The 20,338-nt window shown below is 44.0% G+C and overlaps 1 protein-coding gene across 5 annotated transcripts in view; it reads left to right on the top strand.

Moving 5' to 3' along the window:
• CREBBP (CREB binding lysine acetyltransferase) overlaps positions 1-20,338 on the top strand; it is a 158,396-nt gene that overhangs the window by 60,667 nt on the left and 77,391 nt on the right. For 3 of the 5 annotated variants that reach the window (XM_080680087.1, XM_080680091.1, XM_080680088.1), the window contains exon 3: positions 6,746-6,922. The exons of the other annotated variants lie outside the window; for them this stretch is intronic. In XM_080680087.1, the coding sequence (XP_080536213.1) occupies positions 6,746-6,922 (177 nt within the window). The remainder of the gene's footprint in view (positions 1-6,745; positions 6,923-20,338) is intronic. 5 annotated transcript variants of the gene reach the window in all.

The following is a 20,338-nucleotide window of genomic DNA, read 5'->3' as shown; positions in this document are numbered from 1 at the left end:
GGGTGAACTTTGAGATCCACAGGACCCCTTTTAAAGCTCTTTGGTCTCTTGGTATTTATTTCCCTCTCTACAATGAAGGGGTGACTAGAAGGACAAATTGTCTGTCCTTCCCCTCCCTCAGCCGCCGTCTACTTTGGTTCGTTGATGCTAGAGACTTCCAGTGTGACCTGGATTTTCTTTGTCAAATTGGTGGTTATAAGAAGTGAGCTCCATGACAAGTAGGAAAATTGCCTCTGCACAGAACTAGGCTTGGCTCACAGCAGGAGCTTAGAGAATACAGGTAACCCCCACTTTTTAAAAAATCCTCACCCAAAGATATGTATTGATTTGAGAGAGAGAGAGAGAGAGAGAGAGAGAGAGAGAGAGAGAGAGAGAGAGAGGAAGGGGATCGAACCTGAAACCTAGGTATAAGCCCTAACTGGGAATCGAACCCTCCACCTTTTGGTGAACAGGATGATGCTCCGACTAACTAAGCCACCCTCCAGGGCCAGATATCCCCCACTTTTGGTTCACATTATGCCATTTTGCTTTTGTCAAAGAGCTACATTAGTACCTGTTTTCACTAACTGAAAGAAATTTGAAGAGGATTTTTGCTTTTACGGAAAAAGGTGAAAAGTGAAAATAGTGTTCAGCAGTTGTTCTGCGATAAGCCAGGTGCTTCCACCGAAGGTAGCCCAACTGAGCTCCTTCCCCAGGAGCCACACTCAGCATCTCAGCATCAAGCCACTGTAGCTTTGAACTGTGTTTGTGAGCATCTGGGCTTTCTCTTTATGTTGTTCATCTATTAACAAGATTTGTCCTAAGGTATCAGAAAAACCTAAGAGAGCTCACGAGGGTGTTAAGTTTAGGGTAAACTGGGTGTAATTAAGCATTTAAAAATATTTTTATTGATTTTTTTTTTTTTTTAGAGAGAGAGGAAGGGAGAGATAGAAATATCAATGTGAGAGTGAAGCATGGGTCAGCTGCCTCCTACATGCCTCCTGTGTGCCCCCCTACTGGGAATCTAGTCTGAAACCCAAGCATGTGCCTTGACCAGGAATTGAACCAGCAAGGGCCCAAACCAACTGAGCCACATCAACCAGGGCTAATTAAGCATTTTGATTGTGGTGAAATAATCACATTGTGTGTGCATTGAACTTGTCTATGTCTATCATTCGTATTATTTACACATGTGCAGAGAGCAAGAATCTTGAAAGCTGCCTAAATTATTATTGGTTCTGCTAGTAACAAAGTGGTCTTTCTCAGTTGATGTTCAGTAATGGATAAATTGGAAAGCCTGTTTCTTGAATTGGATTGGTAGGTGGTGCAAAGTGTGTTGTGTATTTTATCATATCATGCCTGCTTTTACTAAACGTTAGGTTTAAAATTTGTTGTTGTTAATCCTCGCCTCAGGATATTTTGCTATTGATTTTTAGAGAGTGTTAGGAAGGGAGAGGTAGGAGGGGGAGAGTGAGGGGCGGGGCGTGGGGGTGGGGAAGGAGGAGGAGAGCGAGAGAGAGATGTGAGAGAGACACATCAATTGGTTGCCTACCACCCAACCACCAGGCCAGGGATGGAACCTGCAACCCTTCAGTGTGCAGGCCAGCGCTTTAACCAATGAGCACACCAGCCAGGGCAATGTTAGGGTTATTTTAGGTTGTATGTATTATTTGGTATGTTATTTTTTGGGTCTGGGAACACTAAAATTTTTTTCTTTATAAATTAATGGTGCCCTAGCTGGTTTGGCTCAGTGGATAGAGCGTCAGCCTGTGGACTGAAGGGTCCCGGGTTCAATTCCGGTCAAGGGCACATGCCTGGGTTACGGGCTCGATCCCCAGTAGGGGGCGTGCAGGAGGCAACCACTCAATGATTCTCTCTCATCATTGATGTTTCTATCTCTCTCCCTCTCCCTTCCTCTCTGAAATCAATAAAAATATATTTTAAAATAAAAAATAAATTAATGGTAATTTCTTCACTTTACAGCATTTGGTTTACAAAAGGTTTCATATGAACTCTACTTTTAGATAGTGGGGGAAACCTGAACTTGCTAACTGCAAGAATGGATTGGATTCAAAGAGAGGTGGTGAATGGATGCATATGTCTTCTGAATATGTGGTCCTAGTAAAGATACTTTAAATAAAATTTAAGAAATAGAAATTGTAATTATGTTTTTTTTTATCCCCAAATTCTTGGGCCTCTAAGAAGTGTTTCAGCAATTTGATTCTATGGGATAAAACAGAAATTCTGGGAGAAGTAATTGTTACATGGAATTTATTTAATGTATCTAATTCTTTCTGTAAATACAAATTCTTTTTTTTAATAAATCTTTATTGTTCAGATTATTATAGGTGTTCCTCTTTTTTTCCCCCCATAGCTCCCCTCCACCTGATTCCCCACCACCTGATTCCCCACCCCACCTCATGCCCTTACCCACCCCCCCGCCACTGTCTTCATCCATAGGTGTAAGATTTTTGTCCAATCTCTTCCCCACCCATCACACCCCCATCCCCCTGAGAATTGTCAGTCCAGTCCCTTTCTATGTCCCTGTTTCTATTATATTCACCAGTCTATTCTGTTCTTCAGATTTTTTATTCATTTGATTTTTAGATTCACTTGTTGGTAGGTATGTATTTAATGTCATTTTGTTGTTCATAATTTTTATCTTTACCTTTTTCTTCTTCTTCCTCTTCTTAAAGAATACTCTTCAGCATTTCATGTAATCCTAGTTTGGTGGTGATGAACTCCTTTAGCTTTTTCTTGTCTGTGAAGCTCTTTATCTGCCCTTCAACTCTGAATGATAGCTTTGCTGGGTAGAGTAATCTTGGTTGTAGGTTCTTGCTGTTCATCACTTTGAATATTTCTTGCCACTCCCTTCTGGCCTGCATAGTTTCTGCCGAGAAATCAGCTGACAGTCGTATGGGTACTCCCTTGTAGGTAACTAATCATTTTTCTCTTGCTGCTTTCAAGATTCTCTCTTTGTCTTTTGCCCTTGGCATTTTAATTATGATGTGTCTTGGTGTGGTCCTCTTTGGATTCCTCTTGTATGGGGTTCTGTGTGCTTCCTGAACTTGTAAGTCTATTTCTTTCACCAGGTAGGGAAAGTTTTCTGTCATTATTTCTTCTAATAGGTTTTCAATATTTTGCTCTCTCTCTCTTCTGGCACCCCAAAAATTTGGACGTTGGTACGCTTAAAGTTGTCCCAGAGGCTCCTTACACTATCTTCATATTTTTTGATTCTTTTTTCTTTTTGTTTTTCTGGTTGGGTGTTTTTTGTTTCCTCATATTTCAGATCTTTGGTTTGATTCTTGGGGTATGTTGATCTACAGTTGAGTTTCTGTATATTCTTTATTTTAGACAGTGTATGCTTAATTTCTGACTGGTCCTTTTCCTTTTTTTTTTTTTTTTTTTTTTTTTTTTTGGCATTCTCATTAAGATCCTTAAAGGTCTCACTAAGTTCCTCAGAGGTTTTTAGAAGATTCTTGAGTAACCTTATAAATGTGGTTCTGAAATCTATGTCGTCCAGTAGTTTGCTTTCCTCCATTTCTTTCATTCGTGACATGTTTCTTTGTCTCTGCATTTTGGCTGCTTCCTGGTGTTGATGGAGTGGCTTTGTGTGGTAGGTGACCTATAGGGGCCAGTAGGTCAGCCTCCCCAATCACCTGAGGTGGATGCCTTTGGTACACCCCTTTGTGGGCTGAGTGCAAAGTCTTGGTGTAGTTAAGCCTTGATTGCTGTTGGTACACTGGGAGGAATTGACTTCCAGGCCAATTGGCTGTGAGGACCTGCTGTGTCTGTAATGGAAGAACTGCTGCGCTGGAGACACGCTTATGGTGCAGGACTTGTTTCAGTGGGGCTTTGGTGCTCACTGAGTCTGCCTCTTGAATGTATCACTTATGGATGTGAGGAGTTGAAATCTGGTGTCTCACACTGACCACTAGGTACACTGGCTTCTGATCTCCAATGGGGTGCAGGTCAGCTACGTCTGAGGCCACCCAGCAGGAGCTACAGCGAGAACTACAGTTTTCTCCTCTTTGCTTGGGGTTTGGAGGTTTTGGAGCTGTCTGACCTGGGCTACAAGTTTGCCATTCATATGCTAAAGCTGCTATTTGGAGCTTGGGTTGGGTTTGTAGATTGTGTGGGGCGGGGTCTCAGGGCATCACTAGGCTAGGGCATGGCAAACAGTGATGGCTGCCAGTTAGCTGGCTGTGTGTCTCCGACCGTGTCCCCGCGCCCTGCGCCCCAGCACAGTAAACAATGATTGTTGCGCGCAGCTCTGCAAGCAAGCCACCCTCACTTTCCGCCCTGAGGGCAGACAGTCCAGCTTCTCCCCGTAGGAGTTTGGGTTCCCCGCGTCTCCCCATAAACTGGATTTCAGAGTAATCGGGGGCTTGTCTCCCTTCGGGTTGAAAAAAGCAACGCCTGCTGCCAGCCCGGATCACGTGCCTCTGTACCTCAGCTTTTCAGCGCTTGTGCACATCTCAATGCTCTTTTCTCTTTCCTTCTAGTTGTAGAACTTCCACTCAGCAAGCTTTCCCGTGGTTTTGGGTGATAGACGTTTTTTCTTTTAGTTGTGGTTTTGAAATTGTTGTGCGAGGCAGCAGTTTAGGTGTTTACCTATGCCGCCATCTTGGATCCTCTCCCTGAAAATACAAATTCTTGCTTCAGATTGGAGTTTTGGATAACTACTACAAAAACCTAGTTGAAAGTCAGCCCTAGCTGGTTTTGCTCAGTGGATAGAGCATCTGCCTGCGGACCAAAGGGTCCTGGGTTCATTTTTGGTCAAGGGTACATACCTCGGTTGTGGCCCAGGCCCTGGTCAGGATGTATGCAGGAGGCAACCGATAGATGTGTTTCTCTCTCATTGATATTTCTCTCTGTTTTTCCCTATCTCTTACACTCTCTCTAAGAAATCAGTGGAAAAATATCCTCAGGTGAGGATTTAAAAACAAAACCCTAGTTGAAAATTAGAAATGCCCTTTATATTAAAAGTTTACTGAGCTGCCATCTTACTTGATTAAGTCATCAGAACTCAAAGTTGAGCCTAACTAGGCTTTTTGAAGATTTTTTTTTTAATTCAAGTTGAATTTGAGTTTCAGTGGAGTTTAAATTTGTTTCTGTTTACTCAAGTAAAGCAAATAGGGCAAATATGGCTGCTAGAATATGTTCACTTTCAAAATGGTGAGAAATATCAGCTGGAAAAGTTACATGTGAAAACCACCTGTACATATGAAAATGCATAGAACAAGATCATTTTTGATACACTAGTTCGGTTTTATTTGTGTTTTTATATGGACATTTCAGCAGAAAAGGATTAGTTGTATGGAGCATTGCTTTGTTTGCAACCTAGAATTTTAGAGCTGCAAGAAATAATGCAATTCATCTTGTTCAAGACGTAGGTCTTACAAATGAGGATCAAAGTTTATAGAATGGGAATGTAAGTTACCCAGCGTGACTGGGCTAGAGCAAGCTGGAGCCCAGATCTCTTGAATGAGAACAACTTACCATAGGTCTTTCCTGGGGGCCCCCTTCCTCCCAGTTTTCAAACATCCAACGCACCAGGATACCTGGAAAGTAGAGTGAGCAGTACACAGCAGGTGGAATGTTACAACTTTGAGAAAGAGCACAGGCAGGCAGTGAGAAAAGCCAGTCTTTTAATGATTGGTTTCTGTTTCTCCAGAGGAGAGGGGGGGTGAGCATCAGAATATAAATTTGAGGTTTCCTAAATTCACTCCTGTGGAGGTTGGGGCTGAGGTGTCCGGAGGGAATCCTGTTAACTGGAAGAGATTCCTGATGTGTGTTGGTTACAGGCCCTTACAGAGGCATAGGTGGAGGAGTTCCTTCTTCCTGTTTTTGCCTTTATCTAGTATATATTTTATATTTTTTCACTAATTTTATAATGGGAAATTTCATTTAATATTAGAGAGGATAATATAACAATTCCTCAAATGCGTACCTGTCATCTATTTGGGAGTTACCAACATATGGCCAGTTGTTTGTTATCTAGGCTTCTTTCCTACCAGTACATCTTGCCTCACTGTTATTTTTTATTTTTTATTTTTTAATTCTCACCTGAGGGTATTTTTCCCATTGATTTCCAGAGAGAGTGGATGGGTGGAAGGGATGGGGGAGAGGGGGTTGCCTCCCACACGCCCCATGGGTCTAGGAAACTTGCAGCCTAGGTACACACCCTTGACCACGAATCGAACCCAAGACCCTTTGGTCTGCAGGCTCAGGCTCTAACCACTGAGTCAAACCAGCCAAGGCTTCACTAGGTTATTTTAAAGCAAATCCCAGACATTATATCATTTCTTTGTCAGTGTTTTACTGTGTGTTTTAAACTTCAATCTGATGGGGAAACCTGAAAGAAACTATTTACTTAGAGAGTAATTAAGCTGAAGGAGCTTCCCTTTATTAATGATTCTAGAAGGTTTTGTTCTCTAAATGATTTTCTTAATGTATTGGTGGGGAATTGGGTGATGAGTATGGCTGAGGGTAGGGATGGGAAATTGCTGGCTCTTAGGAGGAGGAGACAGATGTAGCTGTTGAGAATAGCTTTATTAGCCTTCTGCCTTAGTGCGTAGCTGCTTGAGCAAGTTGCTCTGTTCATAATTCTGACTTGAACCCTGAAAATGAGCCTTTAATTTGTAATTGATATGAAGCTTTCATAGGAAATAATTTTTGCTTCCCTGGGTCAAAGTGAGCATACCGGAGGCCCTTCTTTTATATTGATTTTCCCAATACCTGATGTTGCCTCTTTTTGTTTCAGATGGGAATGACTGGTAACACAAGTCCATTTGGACAACCCTTTAGTCAAACTGGAGGGCAGCCAATGGGAGCCCCTGGAGTGAACCCCCAGTTATCCAGCAAGCAGAATGTGGTCACTAGTTTGCCTCCCTTCCCTGCAGACATCAAGAATGCTTCAGTCACCAATGTGCCAAACATGGTAAGTTGCCCTTGTCTCTCAGGGCTTTGCTGGGTAGATTTTATTGTGCTGATAGTAAAGATCTGTAACTAAAAGTATATTGTAGGTAATAAGAAAATAACCCATATTTCTTATGAATAGCTCTCTCTCAGGGAGTTTACACTTTCTGTGATGAGCTGGCAATCAGAGGGCTAGTTAGAGGTTATTCAGTCAGCTCTCCCAGGTTCCCTTTGTGGAGACAGAGAGTTCATGACTGTGAATCGCTGTTCCTTTCTCTTCAGTTACCCTCTTGATTCAGTAGTATAGGCAAGAGAATCAAGAAGCAGGCTTTTCTCACAGTTTCTTTCTGTTAGTGGTTGAGGCTGTCAGTAGAAGTCCATTGATTTTTTTTTGTTTGTTTGTTTAATACTTTTTTAAATAAATCTTTATTCAGATTATTACAATTGTTTCTCCTTTTCCCCCCATAGCTCCCCTCCACCTGGTTCCCACCACACCTTCTGCCCTTACCGCCCCCCCACTGTCCTCATCCATAGGTGTATGATTTTTGTCCAGTCTCTTCCTGAACCCTCCATCCCCCTTTCCCTCTGAGAATTATCAGTCCACTCCCTTTCTATGCCCCTGATTCTATTATATTCACCAGATTATTCTGTTCCTCAGGTTTTTAATTCACTTGATTTTTAGGTTCACTTGTTGATAGATATGTATTTGTTGTTCATAATTTTTATCTTTACTTTTTTCTTCTTCCTCTTCCTAAAGAATACCTTTCAGCATTTCATATAATACTGGTTTGGCGGTGATGAACTCCTTTAGCTTTTTCTTATCTGTGAAGCTCTTTATCTGCCCTTCAATTCTGAATGATAGCTTTGCTGGGTAGAGTAATCTTGGTTGTAGGTTCTTGCTGTTCATCACATTGGAAATTTCTTGCCACTCCCGTCTGGCCTGCATAGTTTCAGTTGAGAAATCACCTGACAGTCGTATGGGTGCTCCCTTGTAGGTAATTAACTGTTTTTCTCTTGCTGCTTTTAATATTCTCTCTTAGTCTTTTGCTCTTGGCATTTTAATTATGATGTGTCTTGGTGTGGTCCTCTTTGGATTCCTTTTGTTTGGGGTTCTGTGCGCTTCCTGGACTTGTAAGTCTATTTCTTTCACCAGGTGGGGGAAGTTTTCGGTCATTATTTCTTCAAATAGGTTTTCAGTATCTTGCTCTCTCTCTTCTTCTGGCACCCCCATAATTCTGATGTTGGTACGCTTGAAGTTGTCCCAGAGTCTTCTTACACTATCTTCAACTTTTTGGATTTTTTTTTTGCTTTTTGCTTTTTCGGTTGAGTGTTTTTTGCTTCTTTGTATTTCAATTCTTTGACTTGATTCTTGTGTTCCTCTAGTCTGTTGTTGGGTCTCTGTATAATATTTTTTATTTCAGTCAGTGTATGTTTAATTTCTAGTTGGTCCTTTTTCATATCTTCGAGGGTCTCGTTATATTTTTCGGCCTTTTCTAGGATATTCTTGAAAATCCTTATAACCGTGGTTTTGAATTCTATATCCAGTCGTTTGTTTTCCTCCATTTCTTTCGTTTGTGATCTGTTTCTTTGACGCCGCATTTTCACTGCTTCCCTGAGTTGGTAGGGTAGATTTGTGTGCTAGGTTTCCTATATGGCCCAGTGGGTCGGCCTCCCCAGTTAACCTGAGGTGGACACTCTTGGTGCACCCCTTTGTGGACTGTGTGTACAGCCTTGTTGTAATGAAGTCTTGATTGTTGTTGGTATCACTGGGAGGAATTGACCTCCAGGCCAGTTGGCTGTAAGGATCAGCTGTGTCTACGCTGGGAGAAGTTCGGTGCTGGAGACAGCCTTATAGGATTAGACTTGCCAAATTGCAATAGCCTCTGTGCTCAGCTCGGATGGGGTGGAGTCTCAGGGCAGAGCAGACAGTCTTGGCTTCCAGTCAGCCTTGCCCTTGTGCGCACGCGCGCGTCTTCAGACCTCTGCCTTCCCCGGCTCCCGAGTCTCCACCCGAGAGTCCAGATTCCCCCCACAAGAGCATGGGTCCTTAGGGGCTCGCCTGGAACTGGGGTTCAGTGCAGTCAGAACTGGGGCTCAATGCAGTCAGGAGCTTCTGACTCCCTTCCACTAGGGAAAGCCTGTGGCAACCTCCGCAGCCTTTGTGCGCACTGGCACGCACGCGCCTTCAGACCTCTGCCTTCTCCGGCTCCCAAGTCTCCGCCCGAGAGTCCAGAATCCCCCCACAAGAGCGTGAGTCCCCAGGGGCTCGCCTGGAACCGGGGTTCAGTGCAGTCAGAACTGGGGCTCAGTGCAGTCAGGAGCTTCTGACTCCCTTCCACTAGGGAAAGCCTGTGGCAACCTCCGCAGCCTTTGTGCGCACTGGAACGCGCGTGCCTTCAGACCTCTGCCTTCCCCAGCTCCTGAGTCTCCGCCCGAGAGTCCAAATTCCCCCCACAAGAGCGTGGGTCCCCAGGGGCTCGCCTGGAACTGGGGTTCAGTGCAGTCAGAACTGGGGCTCAGTGCAGTCAGGAGCTTCTGACTCCCTTCCACTAGGGAAAGCCTGTGGCAACCTCCGCAGCCTTTGTGCGCACTGGCACGCGCGTGCCTTCAGACCTCTGCCTTACCCAGCTCCTGAGTCTCCGCCCGAGAGTCCAAATTCCCCCCGTAAGAGCGTGGGTCCCCAGGGGCTCACCTGGAACTGGGGTTCAGTGCAGTCAAAATTGGGGTTCAGTGCCATCAGGGGCTTCCTTCCCCCTTCCGCCAGAGAAAGTCAGCCAGGCTCTCAGCCGCCCTTCCTCTCTGCGCACACAAAGACCCTTTGCCGTACCTCCAATTCTCTGTGGGCTTTTCTCTTTCCTTCTAGTTGTAGAATTTTCACTCAGCCAGCTTTCCTGTGGTTCTGGATGGTGTCCGTTCTGTCTTTTAGTTGTAGTTTTGAAATTGTTGTGCGAGGCAGCAGTTTAGGTGCTTACCTATGCCGCCATCTTGGTTTCTCCCATTGATTTTTGTTACAGTCAAACATTCATCTTCCAAGGACTGTATCGTGTCTATGAGACATGGGTGTTGTGACTGACTTGTTAGATGGGTTTGCGTGTCTTCAATCTCTCTGAGATTTCACCTATAAAATAGGGATTATTCTCATAACCTCTAGGCCTAACTAACCAAGATATTTTGGGAAAGTAGCTCCCTTTGCACTGCAAAATAGACTCTCTTTTTATTCCAAACAGTAAGGGGAGGTGTGTGTGTTTTTGTCAGACCTCACTGTGCACTCGCAGCTGCTATATGTCTGAGGCTGGAAACAGCCAAGTCTTTCATTCCCTGGGCTTGATGCTGGGAAATTGCCCTTCCAGGATTGTCTACTTTCAGCCATACACATCCAGAACCTAAAACAAAGCCTCCTGCTCCCCTAGCTTGCCCTTCAGAGCTCTGGAGGCAGCATTCTGCATCTGGCACCCACGTTCTCCCTAATCTCACCTGCCTTTCCTTTTCCATTCCTCATTAGGAGGATGGTAGCATGGACTCCAGTTGTAGTCATCACCTGAGTTAGCTCAGTGACCTGGAGCACATTTTGGTTTCAGAGTAATAGCATTTGCTTTTTCACAGCCATCCTGTATTTTATAGTCCCGTAAACTCTGACTTAATATTTTCCTCCTTTTCTCTTTTCAAATCTTCTCCAGCCTTACTTCCCCATCCTCTCTTCTTTACCCACAACTTGGTGATGGAATCCTTTCACTCTACATCCCCCTGCCTTCCTGTGCTGATCCAGGGGACTAAATTTCTGAATGTGGTACATTTATCAGGGTCAAATTCAGACTTAACTAGAAAGAGGCATCTGGTTCCCTTCACCTGTGCCAGGGCTAGTGGGGACAGCCCTTTGGTCTTGAGCAGGGCTTCTCTCTCCCTCTGCACTTTTGACAATTGGGGCTGGATCATTCTCTGTGTTGGGGGTTGTCCTGTGTATTGTGGAATGTTCAGCAACATCCCTGGCCTCCACCCACTAGATTTTTCATAGCACTCTCCCACTCTCCCCTTTCTTCCTCCCATAGTGGCCCCTGGTGACAACCCCTGCTCTGGGGTATGGTTAGGGGAAGCATTAGCAACAGCACCTCATACTTATGTCTGTTTTTGTGACATCTAATAGAAATAAAACCAGTTTTTTTTTCTCCTATCTCTTTCTTTATCTCTACCTCTCCCTTTCTCTACCCATTCCACCTGCCATCTGCACTGCTTTTCCAGCTGCCACTTTCCCACCAGGAGAGCAGACTTTGAGTGAGCTCCTCAGACCTTTACCAGGGCAGGGAGTGGTGCTTTACCTGTGTGTGTGTGTGCCTGTGAGGCAGAGTAACCCAGGCACAGCCTTCATGCTGTAGAAGCAGGAACGAGAGGGGTCTGGGCAGAGAAGTGGGACAGTCAGTGCACACAGTTCACCTGACATCTCAGTGCATCTTGTCTTGTGTTTTATCTTATTCTTGCAATAGTCTCTTTGAAAGACATCATTACATATCCCATTTTACAGATGAGGAAGTTGAGGGTCTGAAGAGTTTTAGTTTGTTCAAGGCTCGGTAGCTTCCTGTCTACAAAGCCCAGAGCTCTTTTTAATTTGTCTGGTGTCATGTTTTAGCAGCTCTGAGTCCAGGGAGTGCTTTACTAGCCTGTGTTTCCATCATTTGTTTGCAGTTCCTCTAACATGTTCTTCCTTTAATTTTCTAAATTGTGCCTGACCCTTTGGAATCATAGATTTTGGCACAGTGAGGGAAAGCAGTTAACAAAAATTTAAGTCTCATTAATGAAAAAAGAAAAATACGAAGCCTTGAATTTATTTGTGTGTTTTGTCATGCTATTGGGAGTAATCTTTTGAAGCCCAACTGGATTCAGTGTACCAAACAGAGTCAGGATTCAGATGCCCTGTTAGAGCTCTTTACGGAATGATTTTAAACCACTTGGTCATTGCCTTTCTCCTCTCCTCATTTCTAGAGGATTTCAACATCTTTGGGCCGAGTTAAAGTGGGGATGTGGCCATTCCTTTAATTTGCCACATTTATTGAATGCCATATCTGGGGCTAGGTGCATCTGGAATGCAGATGTGTGTGACATAGAGTTTACCTTCTTTCATGAAATTGGGGGAACATGGTGATAGAGAAAAAATAATTACAAAACACAAACTGCCCCAACAGGTCTGAGTAGTATGCAGTGGTTGAAGTTGACACAGGAACCTCCTTAGATGGAGCCATTGGAGCGGCTGCACCACAGAGCGAGATTTGAGGGCAAGATCAGGAGAGAAAAAGCCATGAAAATCCAGGGCACTTGGTTGGAGAGCATTGGCTTGTGTAGGAACTTGCAGATATCCAGTGGAAAAGTTGGCTCTCAAGTGAGGGGAGAGCAGTGGGAGTATATGTTGGGGATCAAATAGGAGCCAGTTCAGGGAGGGCCATAGGGTGACAGTGACTACTGCAGTGGTCTGGGCGAGAGGAAATGGTAGTTTGGAGGTGGTTGATCACAGTAGGGACAGAAGACTAGATGACAGTTGCCACTAGATTATGTGGAATCATCATGTGAAGCGACTTGTTGGGTGGTGGAACCATTTACAGAGGAACAGACTTGGAGAGGAGTGACAAAGAGGTGGGCATCAGTAATTCCATTTCAGATGTGTTCCTTTTGAGATACTTGTGAGATGTCCAGGTGGGGATGTCGGGCACACTGGTGGACATACAAGTAGGGTATCCGCTATCCATGTGGGAACCATATTGCAGCAAGGGCTGTGAAGTGAACGAGATCACGCAGGGGGAGAGAACCAGAGAGAGAGCAGGTCAAGAAGGAACCACAAAGGGGACAGCAAGGGAATGATGTCCTGCAGCCAAAAGAGGAGGATGTTTGAACAGAAGGAATTGGTGCAGTGGAGGTGATTAAGATAAGGGCAGAAGAGCATCACTGGGAATGTGCAGGTGAATCTGTGGGTAAATCATTGTCTACTGAGAGTTAAATGGAAACCTGCAGATCAGGGTGCTCTGTTGTCATCTTCTGGGATAGGCTGGCTGCAGGAGCTCTGAAAAGTTCGGGGCTCCTTTTGCATATGGGGTCATTGTTGACGGCAGTACAACGTTCAAAAGCAAGTAGCACATATTCCTAAATTTTCTGATGTATCTCATTGCACCACTGTCTTTGACCATTTTATTTGTAATTTCTTACCTTTCTACAGATTTTGGAAGTTTGTTAGAAATTTCACTGTATTATCTATCTATGTAATAAAAACCTAAGCAACTGTTACAGCGGAATGACCAGTATGACTGGGTGCTATGATGCACACTGACCACAAGGGGGAAGACGCTCAATTCAGGAGCTGCCCCTGGTGGTCAGTGCACTCCCATAGGGGGAGCGCTGCGCAGTCAAAAGCCAGGCTCATGGCTGGTGGGGGGAGCCTCTCCCACCTCTGCGGCAGGGCTGAGGGGCAGCAAGCCAAGCAGTAAGGAGCAGCGAGCAGGCAGGCGGTAAGGAGCGAGGGGTCCCGGACTGAGATACACACACACACACACACACACACACACACACACACACAGTGTGCACGAATTTCATGCACTAGGCCTCTAGTATTTCATAATTATAAGATGCACTTTTTTTTTTTACATTGTAGCATATATGAAAACATGACTTTTAGATACAGTCAAGTTTTAGATCTTATAAAATACAGTATGTATGCTCTTTTAATTGCTCTACAACACTATTAAACATATATTCACTGTACAGCTTTCCAGGACAGCTTACATGGATAGAAGAATTTTAAAGGTGTTTAAATTTTACTGCCCTATCTGGTTTGGCTCAGTGGTTTGGTTCAATGGATAAAGTGTCAGCCTGCGGACTAAAGGTCCCAGGTTCAGTTCTGGTCAAGGGCACATGCCTGGGTTGCGGGCTTGATCCCCAATAGGGGACGTGCAGGAGGCAGCCAATCAATGATTCTCTCTCATCATTGATGTTTCTATCTCTTTCCCTCTCTCTTCCTCTCTGAAATCAATAAAGATATATTTAAAAAAAATAAATAAATAATAAATTTTACTGACAAAAGAACAGGAGCAAGTTTGAGGGCAGGGGAGGATTATGTCATCTTTCTGTGGATTGGGGTTGAGGTCTAATGGGCTGTCTCAAAGGAGAGGCATGCAGCAAAGTGAGGAAGGAGAAGTAGTTCCGAGGCAGTCCTCTGAAAGATGAGGCCACCTGATTCCTGGTGACACTGTCCTTCCATTTTCATCAGAAAACATCTTAACACAGAATGAGGGAGTGTTTGTAGGAAGGAGGAAAACTGGTGCTCCAGATGGGATTGAGTTGTCAGTTAGGTCAGTGGTCGGCGAGCCACAGTTTGCCGCGCTCTGTTGACTAATGAGTTTGCCGACCACTGGACTAAACTAAATGTTACCGTGTAGTTGGAAGCTGTGAGGATTAGGCAATTGTGGCATATTGTGTGCAAAGAGGTAAAGGGTAGTATATGACAGTGGTCGGCAAACTCATTAGTCAACAGAGCGGCAAACCGCGGCTCATGAGCTGCATGTGGCTCGAGAGCTGCAGTTTACCGACCACTGAGTTAGGTTATTGCTGACCTTCATGACAGTCAGGTCCGGGTTGTTTTTAAAGGAGCATTGTTTGGAAGTGGGACACATCTTGGGTTTAATCTGAGAAAGTTGGGTGTTCGGTGCCCAAAGGAGCCTCATCATCAGGTTCTCCCAGGGAGTCTCCTGTTGGGCCCAGGATGTGGTCTCCAACAAGGGTAATTTCTCATAGGAAGTTCTTATGTGTGACTTTTTTTCAAGGATTACATTATGGAGATTTCACCGTTATTAAAGTTGTAACACAGGAGATTTATCAGGAGTGCTGCTTATTTAAAACTAGAGGTCTGATGCCCGAAATTCGTGCAAGGGGCTTGGCCCTCGCAGCCCCGGCTGCCTCACAACCCTGCCCCCCACGCACTGGTTGTTCCCGGAAGGTCATCCCGGAAGGTCGTTATGCTGTCCAGTCTAATTAGCATATTAGCTCTTTATTTATAAGATTGCTCATGAGAGTGGTGTTAAGATTTGTTTCAGTTGTGTGTTAGAGAATTGACATGAAAAATTTGGATGAGGCTCCCAGGCAGCTACCAGTTCAGGTCTCTAAATGGAAGGAAAGTGGGACTGGTGGACGTCTGTTCATGCAGGGGAGGTTTATATAGAATTATCTTCTGTGTCCTGCCAGAATAACATATCTGGGACAGTGCCATTGGCAGCAGATGGGTGGCAAGCCATTAGCCATGACTCTTACAGGGTTAACTGTGCATCTCAGAGTTAATTTTGTTTCTCAAAGTGTGTCTGTGGACCCATGCTGCATCAGAGTGACTGGTTCCTGGGCCCCACCCAAAGTGTGTCTGTGGACCCATGCTGCATCAGAGTGACTGGTTCCTGGGCCCCACCCAGTCATGCTGGTTCAGACGCTCTTAGAGCAGGGATGTTCAACCTTTTTCATCACATGGCACACATAAACTAATTACTAAAATTCTACAGCACACCAAAGAATATATTGTTTTTTATTGATCTGACAAAAATATAGATATACAGCAGTTTTGAGAAGTCAGTGCCCCTGACTAAATAGTCAGTTAATTGCATGTTTTAAAAATTCTTGCGGCGCACCAGTTGAAAATCGCTGTCTTAAAGGAAGGGTGATGGATCTGTTTTTGTGGTCACTATTTGCAAAACTTCAGTTTTTTTCTTTATCAGTTTCCCAATGTATGTCGCCTAATTCCCTATAAAGCAATTCAGGATAATTACCAAATAGATAGGTTTGTTCTCTCTCTGACACTGGAATATGCAGATTTGTGTATTTATTTAGTTAGTTTAGTTAGTTTATTTTTCCATTGACTTTTAGGCAGAGTGAAAGAGAGAGGGAAAGATGGAGAGAAACATTGATGTGAGAGAAACATTGATTAGTTGCCTCCTGCACGAGCCCTGACTAGAGCCCAGGCCAGTGAGGATCCTACAACCAAGGTACATGCCCTTGACTGGAATTGAACCCAGGACCCTTTTTGGGACCCTTTGGTCCACAGGCCAACACTGTCCACTGAGCAATACTGTCTAGGGCTAACCTTGATGTGGAACAATGATTTTCAACTAGAATGCCATAAGAATTTTTAAAACAAGCAATACCTAACACAAATAATACCCGTGTGGTGTGAATAAATCAAAATTACACCTATATTTTTTGTCAGATGAGCAAGAAATATTTTCTTGGTGTGCCGCAGAATTTCAGTAATTGGCTTATGTGTGCCATGAGATAAAAAAAGGTTAAAAATTGCTAATGTCGCCCTAACCCATTTGGCTCAGTGGATAGAGTGTCGGCCTGTGGACTCAAGGGTCCCAGGTTCAATTTCAGTCAAGGGCATGTACCTTGGTTGTGGCCACATCCCCAGTGGGGGGTGTGCAGGAGGCAGCTGATTGATGTTTCTCTCTCATCGATGTTTCTAACTCTACCCCTCTCCCTTCCTCTCTATAAAAAAATCAATAAAATATACTTTTTTTAAAAAGAAAAGAAAATTGTTAATGTAGAATGTTTTCAGAGCCACTGTTCACTACAGTATGAGTGACCTGATGCCTAGCCATCCCTCTGTGGAGTGGGATTACTTTGTTGGTCTTTGTGTCCACTGCAGTACTTCAGAAGGTTTTCCTATCCTGTCTCCCTCCCCCCCTCCCCTTGTTTGTCCTATTTTCTCATAATTTTCTGTCTCCTGTCTCTCTTCACTGAGGAATCAAGGCATGAACTGACTGAACAGGTTAAGCCTTACACTGAGTGGCCAGATTATTATGATCTCTGAACGCATAATAATCTGACCACTCAGTGTGTGTGTGTGTGTGTGTGTATATGTATTAAAGGCCCGGTGCATGAATTTGTGCATGGGTGGGGTCCGGCCAGCCTGGCCAGGGGGAGGGGACGTGGGCAGTTGGCTGGCCTGTCTGCTGGTCGAACTCCTGGTCGAGGGGACAATTTGCATATTAGCCTTTTATTATATAGGATATACACTGAGTAGCCAGATTATTATGCGTTCAGAGATCATAATAATCTGGTCACTCAGTGTATATTGACTAGAGGCCTGGTGCATGAAATTCGTACACCGGGGCGGGCGGGGGGGTCCCTCAGCCTGGCCTGCGCCCTCTTGCAGTCTGGGAGCCCTTGAGGGATGTCCGACTGAAGGCTTAGTCCCGCTCCCAGGGAGTGGGCCTAAGCTGGCAATCGGACATCCTTAGCACTGCCGTGGAGGTGGGAGAGGCTCCCGCCACCACCGCTGTGCTCGCCAGCTGTGAGCCTGGCTCAGGGCTTCTGGCTGAGCGATGCTCCCCCTGTGGGAGTGCACCAGGGGTCAGCTCTTGCACTGAGCGTCTGCCCCCTGGTCATCAGTGTGCATCATAGCGACCGGTCGTTCCACCGTTTGGTCAATTTGCATATTGGCCTTTTACTATATAGGACTAGAGGCCCAGTGCATGGATTCGTGCACGGGTGGGATCAGGCCAGCCCAGGGGAGGGACCGTGGGCAATTGGTGGGTCAGCCCTCTGCCCCCCCCTCCCTGCAACTCCCGGTCGAGGGGACAATTTGCATATTAGCCTTTTATTATATAGGATGGTATACAAGAAGAATATTCCTTAAAAGTTTTTAGTAAATTGGTAATTCTTCTGAAATGATTATTTGGTCAATGGGCCTGGTGCCTTTTAAGACCCCTTAATTCAGTTGAGACCTGCTGGTCTGATTGGCCATTGGAATTGATTCAGTACCTTCTACCTTGTAGGGTTTCTTTGTGCAGTAGCAGGTAACCACTCACCCCTCCTTGGCAGTCCAACTCTCCAGTTCAGAAGGAAGGATTTGGGGACAGGGTGTAGTGAGTTGGTGGAGGGGGGGGTGTCTGTCCATTTATCAGTCCCCCTACCTTTGCTCTTTATCGCACCCAGTGAGAGTTTTCTTTCTTGACTTAGCCATTTGTTTTCCACTGTAAGATCACAGTGTTCTGATTTGGAAGATTATTTAGAAATCATTTTGTTCCAACTTAAGATAATTTTAAGTTATTTTCCTATTGAGTTTAAATCTTAAATTGTAAGGTAATCTTATTTTTTAAAAAAGTCAATAAGCACCAAGCAAAAAGAAGAAAGCACAAGAGGCATTATACCACCCATCTAAAATAGCTGTTTCTTACCAGTTGATCTTTATCATCTCAAAGGTGATTATCACTTCTTCCCAGTTAGATAGCTGTGTATATTTAATGAGTATTTTCTTTATTTTAAGACTGCAAAGCTTTTCATACCCAGCTGATCTAGGGGCCCTTCTGGGGGAATCAGAAGAAGCAAATACTGCAGAGCAATCCCTGTCCCAACTGGTGTTCACTTGGGTATCATTTTCTACTTTAACTGGAGTTTGGGAAGAAGTAAGGTTTCCAGGTGGGCCAGAGAAAGGATGTCAGGAGAGTGTGGGTCTGTACCCCATTAGTGACGTGAAATTTGGGGCCATGCTGTCCTGAAGGGCCATCTATAGGGATACTAGCCCGATGTGGATTTGGGGCAGTGGTTCCTCTTATGTGGCAAGAGGAAACACTTTCATCCCCCATTCTGTCTTGGTCAAGTTCTGCTTCTTACTGTTTGCACTGGAGTCCTTTGCAGACATTATAACCTAGTCTTATATACTTAATGGAAAATAACTTATTTTTCTAGGAAGAATGCCAGGATAAATTATTATACAGTATGTACTCCTGTGTACATCTATGATTATGTTCTTAGGATGGAATACAGGCCATATAGAAAAATGGGGATGGTGTTGATTATACAAACTTGTGTAACAATAGCATTTCTAATAAAAGTACACGTTAGAGCCTAGCTGGTGTGATTCAATGGCTGAGCATCGACCCATGAACCAGGAGGTCACAGTTCAAGTCCCTTATCAGGGTACATGCCCGGGATTGTGGTCTTGATCCCCAGCAGATCAATGATTTTCATCACTGATGTTTCTATCTCTCTCCCTCTCCCTTTCTCTCTGAAATTAATAAAAACATATTTTTTGAAAGCACGTTAGATTCCTTTAAAAATTATGGAAGACCACAGAAACATAAAAGATTTGTCTTTCAAGATCATTTGATGGACATGGGCAAATGATGGTTGAGCTGTGGTGACAAATGATACATGCAAAGAGTAGTGGCCAAATCTAGTGAAGATGGGATTGGGTGAGTGGGCTGTACCCCCACAGTCACTGGGTCAGTGTGCTTTGTGTTCACCTGCTGTTACTCATGGTTCAAAATGCTAGCATGTCGGGGGAGTCACGGTTGAATCAGTGTGACTTCCTTGCCATGTTAGCTTCTCTTTCCCTGATTAGGAATTACACGTGAGCTTATTGGAGTGCCAGAAATGCATATTTTATATATTTTAAGGCTTTGGATGGATATTGCCTTCCAACAAAAGCCACGAACCAGATCACTAGCATTACGAGATGCTCCTGAGGTTGGTTGGGCTTTGATAGCAGAAGGTAGTGTTGTCTCATTACTTTGATTTATAATTTTTTAAATTACTGGTAAAAATTAAAGTACTTATGTTTAGAGACATACATATTTCTTTTTTGAGTTGTTTAGTTCCTGTCCTTTGCCCGTTTTTCTGTTAGAGTCTCTTAGAACACTTGAATAAAGCAAGGTGATCCAGGCCTCTGTCAAGGTGGGTAGCAGAGAGGATAAGGGTGGGGGCTCTACTACCAGACTTCCTGCTCCATCACTGAGCATACCACCTGGTCTGGGCCTCAGTTACCTCTCCTATAAGGTGGTGCTGGCCCTGAGTTAGTTTCTCCCTTGGAGATTGGATTAAATGAGCACTGAGCACAGAGTTCAGCACAAAGTACTTGAGAAATAAAGACTGTCCAAGAGGACAAAGAGAAATAATACCTATGTTATTAACTTGCTTTATCTTGTGTGTTCATTATTTTTTCCTAGTATTTTTGTTTTTGTTTTTTTGTGTTTTGTTTTGTTGTTGATAGCCTTTATGCTTTGGTCCTGGAAGAAAGTGTAAATTCTCCTGTAGTCTGTCCTTGCACTTCCCTTTATGGTATGGCCCAACACTGCATCAGAACCACCTGTGGGTCCTTTTCTTTAAATGTTTTGTCTTATCCTCATTGTAAAAGTACATGCATGTTCATTTTGGAAAATCTGGGAAAAGTATAAAGCTAAAATTAGTAATGCATCCTCTATGGAACTTGAACAAGTAGAACTGCTTCTGGCTGCACTGTAGATTTTCCAATTACAGTTTCTGGGAAGGAAGAATGGGAAATTTGTATTTGAAGAGGTTTTTACTGGGAATTGGTTAGGAACCACTGCTTTATATTTTTTTGATGAAAGTCTTTACCACCTTTGCATTACAAAATATTCCTCTTAATTACCTTCTAGTATCTTTACAGTTTTATTTTTTATCT

The sequence above is a fragment of the Plecotus auritus genome (genome assembly GCF_963455305.1).
Source record: "Plecotus auritus genome assembly, chromosome: 7".
NCBI classification, from domain to species: domain Eukaryota; kingdom Metazoa; phylum Chordata; class Mammalia; order Chiroptera; family Vespertilionidae; genus Plecotus; species Plecotus auritus.
Note: the sequence above shows the minus strand (reverse complement) of the source record. Positions and strands in the feature narration are given on the sequence as shown.